The 7,856-nt window shown below is 50.4% G+C and overlaps 1 protein-coding gene across 1 annotated transcript in view; it reads left to right on the top strand.

The window, feature by feature from the left end:
* Positions 1-6,490, top strand: part of HAGH (hydroxyacylglutathione hydrolase) — a 9,308-nt gene extending 2,818 nt beyond the window's left edge. The window contains exons 2-9 of the mRNA XM_010015627.1: positions 804-985; positions 1,430-1,494; positions 2,287-2,404; positions 3,415-3,523; positions 4,561-4,664; positions 5,113-5,214; positions 5,677-5,756; positions 6,266-6,490. Coding sequence (XP_010013929.1) covers positions 881-985; positions 1,430-1,494; positions 2,287-2,404; positions 3,415-3,523; positions 4,561-4,664; positions 5,113-5,214; positions 5,677-5,756; positions 6,266-6,365 — 783 coding nt within the window. The 5' untranslated portion in view covers positions 804-880 and the 3' untranslated portion in view covers positions 6,366-6,490. The remainder of the gene's footprint in view (positions 1-803; positions 986-1,429; positions 1,495-2,286; positions 2,405-3,414; positions 3,524-4,560; positions 4,665-5,112; positions 5,215-5,676; positions 5,757-6,265) is intronic.
* Positions 6,491-7,856: the final 1,366 nt, after the last annotated feature.

The raw sequence follows: 7,856 nt of genomic DNA on the forward strand, positions 1-7,856 counted from the left end.
ACCAGGCCTGAGCTGCAGGGCCCCAGCAATGGAAGACCTTGTCCTCTTTGTTTTCCTTCCCTTTTCCCTTGTGAAAGGCTTGGTGGTTTCTTTAAGACCTCTTTATCTGTGAGTTGAACAGTGGAGCCCAGGTTGCATCTGGAATTAGATTTGCTGGTTGGATCTGATTAAATATTTAACCAAAGCAAATAGGGAAGTGCTGCTGTTGCATCGAGGCAGCCTGTGAGCAAGAAACCTGCCTGTAGTTCATGCCTGGTACCTGGCCAGGCAGGAGCCTTACCTTCCATGCAGAGAGCTCCTCTGCTCCCCATGCATGTGCAGGGTGTGATTTCCCCAAGTAACAAACAAGGTATTTCTCTTGTAGCAGCGTGTGTATTTCTGCAGTTCTCCCCTTTTTGTCCTTTGGCTGTAACAAGTCCATTTGTGCTTTTATTTGCAAAGTCACTGTCCGGGGCTGACCTTTGTCCAGCTGCTCTCTCTCCCTTCTGCTTTCCTGCCCCTTGGAACCTCCTCTCTAACTGAGGTGCGGTGCTTTCCCTGCATGAGCACATCTCTGGGAGCAGAGTGTTTCATCCCTCTTCAGTGCAGCTGCAGGGCACCAAGAGCCTCTGTGCAGTGGGGACACAACAAGGCACTAAGGCTTTGTCCCATGGTGGCCTCTGTCCTTGTCCTCTGAAGGAGGCACGTTGGGCTGTCCATACCCTTCCTTCTCCAGGGCTGTGAGCTGGGGGACCTGCTGTGCTCTGTCCCACTTGTTCCCCTCACTGGGCTATCCTGAGGTTTGACTGTTTTGGGGTCCCTAGGTCCAGCGCAGCTACGAGCTGTCTTCCTGCACACAGAGCACGAGCAGAGGAAGTCAAAGACCATCACACAAGCCGACATGAAGGTGGAATTACTCCCAGCCCTCACAGACAACTACATGTACCTCCTCATCGATGAGGAAACGAAGGAGGCTGCAATAGTGGATCCTGTGCAGCCCCAGAAGGTAATGCTGTCTGCTGCCCTTGGGAGCAGGGTGCTCACTGCAGCGAGTCTGGGACATCCTTCCAGGTTGCCACATCCATGAGGGAATTAGTCACACGCTGACTCAGGCATGGGGCAAAGGCAGGAAATACCGGCCACGCACAGGTACAACAGGGCTTCACAGGCATCTGCTCCTGCACAGCTTGTCCCTGAATTCAAGGGTTATTGACCTGGTTTGGGGTTTTGCCCTTAGTTTGATGTAGTGCTTAGTCATTACTGGCAGGATCAGAGAGCTCGTGTCCTGATCTGTAATTACAACCTGGAGAGGGATGAGCTCTCTGCAGAGTTGCTGGTGTGGCTCTTGCAGACCTTAGAGCAGTTGTGTCTGGCTTGTACCAGGCACCAGTTGTGCTGTCAAGTCATTTCATGTGAGTTGTAATGCTGTTGCTCTGCCCTGTGCCTGCAGGTTTTGGATGCTGTCAAAAAGCACGGTGTGAGGCTGACCACTGTCCTGACCACCCATCACCACTGGTAACTATCCACCATAGTGGGATCCCTCTTTCTTCTGTGCAAACACAAGCAGTCAAGAATTGTTGCTTTTCTGGATCAAATTGGTCTTCAAGCAGCAGCTTAGGTGTGAGGGGAAGGGTTCCCTTGGGCTTGCTATGACCAGATCTACTGTCTAGACTGCAAGCTCTGTGTGTCAGTGCCTTTAACCTGTAAAATGCTGACTTCCTTCAGGTGAAATAGCTGTGTGTGAAGGGAGCTGTGGAGTGCACCTCACTCACACTGAGGTGCTGGGACATGCCTGTAAGGTGTGCTACTCAGTCAGCACTGGTGGGAGGATTACCTGTGTTGCAGATTAACTCTGCCAGGGATGTAAAGATGAATGTTTTGCTTCAGCAGTTTTGCAGTGCTGAACCTGAGCAACTTCTCCTGTGGGTCATAGTGGAGCCACCTCTGTGGCTGGAGAGCCAGCCCTGATCTGACAGCACTGTGAGCACATGCTGAGCTGTTGTGCCTGCTCTGTGGTGTCTTGTGGAACACTGAATTGCACATAGACCAGTTATCCCATCTCTTCTTGTCTTAGTTACTGGAGAGTTGACTGTAAGCCCCTAAGGCTGGTGTTTCCCAGCTAGGTATGAACTTGTGGAGAGTTGTTCCCCCTCTCAGTGATGTGATCCACTCATGTTGATGTGACATATCCCTTAGATACTGGCAGAACAGTTGATCAGAGATGATCACCTGGAGGTTACTATTGCAATACGAGTTACAATAAATTTATCTTCATCCCTGACCAAATCCATTGTTCTGCCCTTCCAGGGACCATGCTGGGGGAAATGAGAAGCTCGTGAAGATGGAAACAGGGTTGCGTGTGTATGGGGGGGACAGCAGAGTCGGAGCACTGACCCAGAAAGTGTCTCACCTTACATCCCTCAAGGTAAAGGGAGTGAGCTGCAGGACTTGGGGGCACCTGCAGTGTGTTTCACAGCTTTAGAGCTGGACTGATGTGGTCCAAGTTGAGCTAATGTTGTGGTCACAGCTCTTTTACCTTTTAACATCTTTTGGATGTAGCTGATAGTTTAAGCCTTGTTTTGGTGGGTGATATGGCACTGCTGGAAACACTGGCATGGCTCAGATACCTCATTGCCTGGAGCATGCGGGGTGTCCCTGAGCTCCTTGACAGCTGCCTTAACTGGGGTGCTCAGTACAGATCTGTGGCAGGACAGGGTTTGTGCTCTGTTTGAAGTGTAGTTGGCACTGGAAAAATGTAAGCTGTCCTTTCTGAAGGCTGGAATATGGGGGAAGAGAAAGTGGGCCAGCAGTGCTAGCTGCCTGCATTGCTTTTCCAGAGCTAGAGCAGCAGACCTTGTCAGAACCTCACTCTCTGCTTACAGGCAGATAACATAAACTGCTGTGAAATGTGCCTGCTGGCACGAATGGCACTGCTAGTCTTGGGGTGCACCTTTGGGTGGGGGGATCAGCAAAAAAGGGAGCAGAGAAGCACATTGGAAGGTGTGCAAATCAGGGCTGTGGGGGAAACATCCCCTTAGCCTCATGAATGTGTTTAATCCTTCCCTTTCTGTGAGCGTCATCCACTTCTTCCCTTCAGCTTCATTTTTGTTTGGAGCTTTTTACACTTGATTAACTTTGTTTAGGATTTTGTGTTGCTCAGGCTCTGGTTGCTCTTGCTGCCAACCAGACGCTGGGTCACTCTGCATGTAAATAAAAGACTCTGGCAGTTCTCTTTGTCAGAACACCTGCTAGGAGGAAACAGCTCCCTTCCAAGCCCCTGCCATAAACCTCTCTTGCTGGTCTCTCCCAGGAGCAGAGCTATGTGAGAATTTGCCTGTAGGACCACTAGGCCATTGTAATAGTTGCAATTCTTTGCTAACCATACAAATGCTAGCCAACAGTAGCTTAAGCTCTAGTCTTCTGCCTTCTTCTCAGGTGGGATCTCTTAATGTGAAATGCCTCTGTACGCCGTGTCACACTTCTGGACACATCTGTTATTATGTGACTAAGCCAAATAGCTCCGAGCCACCTGCAGTTTTTACAGGTGAGGAGTTGGGAGGTTGCATTGCCACAGTCTGTGTTGCAAAGGAATGAGCTACCCCTCTGCCTGTGTGCTCCTGACTCTGGACGTGCAGTCATCCCTTCCTGCCAGTGCAGCTGGTTAACATCCATGTCTTAGAATCATGGAATGGTTTGGGTTGGAAGGGACCTTAAAGCTCCTCCAGTTCCAACCCCCTGCCCCGGGTAGGGACACCTTCCACTAGAGCAGGTTGCTCCAAGCCCCTGTGTCCAACCTGGCCTTGAATACTGCCAGGGATGAGATCTTGCCCCCTTACCAATTGCTACCAAGTGGTAGTCGTAGCTGAAACTGGTGAAACCCCTCTGGGTTTGTAAACCACTGCTGGACACCCTGCAAGCAACATCAAGAGCGAGCCCTGGATGAGTCCTACATCAGTATTTTCTTCCTTGAAACAAAGAGCTGTTGGTTTACTGTCTCAGGCCAAACCGTGGCTGATTCCAAAACTTGTTGCTTTTCATATATTTGTGCTTATGTCTGTAACAAACCTGAGAGAAGAGAAAATAGGGGAGTAAGAGAGGGCTGGTGCTCCATCTCCTGTAGCTGCTTTTGGATCCTGTTTTGGAGAGTAGGGTCCTCCTATGCTCCCTGTGACTGTGCCCTGTCATGTCATCCCTCTCCTGATGTGCATTCTCCAGAGCTTGCAGCAGCTGCTACATGGAAGAAGTAATGGCTTAAGCAAGATTTTAGGGAGCACTGGGGAGAAAATGCAGAAGCGACTCACCTTTGTTCAACTTCCTAGCAAAGAACATGGGTTCCTCGTCCACTCTGGGAAGGACAGGAGGGGACAGCAGACCTTCTGCCGGTTTGCTTGGTGAGGTTGTGAGGTTTCCCACACTGGAAGTTGCATTTGCCACATGGGTTCGGGTAGCACATGAACAGCCTGGCTGTCCCCAGGCCTTCTGCAGGGCTGCAGCAAGGACAGCAGTGGCAGGACTGAGCCATCGGGGGCCCTGTGTGAGGAGCTGTGTCTGGTCCTGATGCCATGTCACCCTCCCTTGCAGGTGACACGCTGTTTGTGGCTGGATGTGGGAAATTCTTCGAGGGAACCCCTGAGGAGATGTACAGAGCTCTGATTGAGATTTTGGGCACCTTGGACCCCAAAACGGTACGAACCCTCCTTTTGTGCCAGCAAGTGAAACCAGCCACAATCTACTGCAGACATCAAAGAAACTCTCTTCCTAATAACACTGTTGTTCAAAGAGGGAATTTCTTACGAGCTGAAGGAATGAATGCTTACATCAGGAATTGTCTTTGATGCTGAATAGCAGGAGTGCTCAGGGAAGGAAATACCTATCCCATCTGTTTGTGCTTTGTGGGGACAGAGTAGGGGCTGCTTATTAAAACAAGGCTGATGAGCTGGGCCGCCCAGGCTCTTTCATCAGGCTTGCTGTGGAACTGGCAGATGGTGCTGGCTGATAATTCCTGGCACTTCTCCTGTGTGGGTCTCCAGTGGAGGGTATTGTCTGTCCTGGAGGGTTGGATACCTCGATGGTGGTACCTGGTGCTTTGCACCTTTAGGAAGTACCCAGTGTCACTCTTCTGTCTCTTCCTAGAGAGTTTACTGCGGTCATGAATACACAATCAACAACCTCAAGTTTGCTCGACACGTTGAACCCAATAATGCTGCCATCCAGGAAAAGCTTGCTTGGGCCAAGGTAAGCTTGCTCATCCTTGTCCTAGCCTTGATGCTTTCTTGGAGGCAGAGCCTCTCTGAGGAGTTGGAGGAGAGAAGACATTGCTGAGGAGAAAGGGAGGCTGAGGGAAGGGAGTTAAGAGCCAGGAGTTGCAAATATGCATCCAGGGGAGTGATGTGTTGGGAACAGGGTTTGTTTGTGGCCCAGAGAAGACAGTTTGCTGTGTGGTGGAGGTGTGACCCTCCCTGGAAGCTTCTTGGTATAATTACAGGCTGATGTCCATGTCTGTCTGGCAGCGTGTGTCTCCCCAGTGTCTCTGTGTGCACCTCAGTGCTTGCTGGCTGTGTGCTGCCCTGGGAAGGGCCTGGCCTGAGGAGCAGCTCAGGCGGTTCAGGGCAGCACTGACCCTGCATGGTCCATACACAGGACATTTCTTGTTCACCAAAACCTGCTCACGAAGCAGAAATCTTTTCCTTGTTACAGGCAAAGTATGACAGTGGTGAGCCAACCATCCCCTCCACCATTGCAGAAGAGTTTACGTACAACCCCTTCATGCGAGTGAGGTATGGAGCGGATATGGGGCTGTTCCTTGTGTTGGGAGGGGGATGCGGGAAGGGGAGGTCTCCAGAGAAAGAGCTGTGAGTGGGAATTGCTCTTCTGCCTCATGTCTTCCTGTTCTGATGCCCTCAAGATGCTCCTTCAAATGCACTTGCTGTCCTGGCAGAAGCTTGCTGCAGTGCAGCATGAAGGGTTGTGGTGAGCATCTCTGCCAGTGCTGAAGTCCCTGACTCAGGAGACAGAACAAGCTTCATTGTGTAATTACATTCCCTCATAAAACAGAGTTTGGCAGCAGAAGATGCTGTCCAAGGCACAAGAGCATTTCCAATTTCCTCTTGCCATTGAGCATTTAAACCAAGGGAGCCGATAAGCCTGTGCCAGAGCCCCGAGTCTTTCATCTTTAAGTGCAACATTTCCCCTTGATGCAGGCGGAACGTGATAGTACTGACTTCATCTCTGAGATTTTATCTTGCAGTTCTTGCATGTGTTTTTCCCTGGTGTTTTCTCCTGGCAGGGAGAAGACAGTTCAGGAGCATGCTGGGGAGACCGACCCCATCCGAACAATGGGGGCCATCAGGAAAGAGAAGGATAACTTCCGAGTCCCGAAGGACTAAGCACTGCCTGGATCACTTTAATGTCAGTTTAAGTGTAATTTAGACTGTTCAGATGTCTTAGGAGTTGAACCTTCTGTTGTGATTGAGACAGTCATATTTAGGCTTTTATTTTGTTTTAATTAAGGTAAAAAGAAGCACTTTGCCCTTGTTGAGATGTTCTACAGCATATTTATATTATGATGAAGAATATTTATCCTTCTATTGCTGGCTCTCAAAGTGTCATATGTGTCACATGCAGATCATTTTCCAAGTGTTGGTACGTGGCTCAGAGCCTGGGGTGGGGAAGGGTCGAACTTTGAGGTCTAGGAAGAAGCTCCTGTCCTTTCTGTAGGAGCCTGCTGCAGATGCAGACAGTGGGCCTGCAGCCTCAGATGTCTTCATTTAAAACAGACAAAATGCAGTGACTGCATTGCCAGCTGAGGAGTTGAACTTTCCTGCCGTGCTGCTACTTAAATGCCTCCAAGCCTGGCACCTGTGGCTCCACTAAAACCAGTTCTCAGTGTCAGCCCTGCACTGCTGGTGCAGGGCTCGGGTGGTGACATCCTCTGGCTCTGACCATGGCACCCAGCTCTCTTCTCTCTGACATTCCCTCCCCTGGGCTGCAGTAGCTTTCCCAGGCAGCTGCTTAGAGGTTGCGCTGTTGCTTATACCCTTCCACTCTTAAGCCTGTTTGCATGTGCCTGCTTACTGCTCTTAAGTGTGACCTGTATGTTATTAGTACCACACAAACGAAGAAGGGATTTGTCTGCTGGCTTAAAATCCTGAGAAGAAACCAGTTACCTAGTGACTAACTGTGTGCCTAACTGCTGAGTGGCCATGGGACTCCTCTGCTGATGCCTCGCTGCTGAGAGCCAGAGCAGCTGCTTTGTGCCTTGCTGTGAGTAACAGGGCAAGTGAGTATTTTACTACCTGGGTGCAGTTCCCCAGTGGGAGAGACTCTGGCTTTGGGGCTGTGTGTGCTGGGGGACTGATCACCAAAAGGGTGCTCAGGCATTGGAACAGGCTGCCCAGGGTAATACTGGAGTCACCGTCCCTGCAAGTGTTCACACCCCGTGTAGCCGAGGCCTCAGTGCCAGGGGTTGGTGGTGGCCTTGGCACTGCTGGGAATGGTTGGACTGGATGAGCTGAAAGGTCCTTTCCAAGCGTGTGTCAGAGTGAGTGAATGGGATAAACTTTAGGGGAAAACAAATCCAGATTTGCAGTGAGGGGGTCACCCCATCCAGCTTGGTGTCTTCAAACATGAGAGGTACGAGTACAGGGTGAGGAGCATCCTGTGGGCTTGGCATCTGTGTCTGTAACGCATCTTCCTCCTAATGGTGTCTCCTTCCTTGTCTCATGCTCTCTGCTTGCTGCAGATCTGCTCAAGTACAAGAGGTTTTCAAACAAATCTTTTGCAGCTAAAACTAACAAAAGTGTCAAACGATTTTGGTTCTGGTTTCTCTCCCTCTCCCCAGTGCGTGTTGGTAAGTAACCCTGCGATGGATTGTCACC

This window comes from Nestor notabilis, unplaced genomic scaffold (assembly GCF_000696875.1).
Source record: "Nestor notabilis isolate BGI_N333 unplaced genomic scaffold, ASM69687v1 scaffold22515, whole genome shotgun sequence".
NCBI lineage: Eukaryota > Metazoa > Chordata > Aves > Psittaciformes > Psittacidae > Nestor > Nestor notabilis.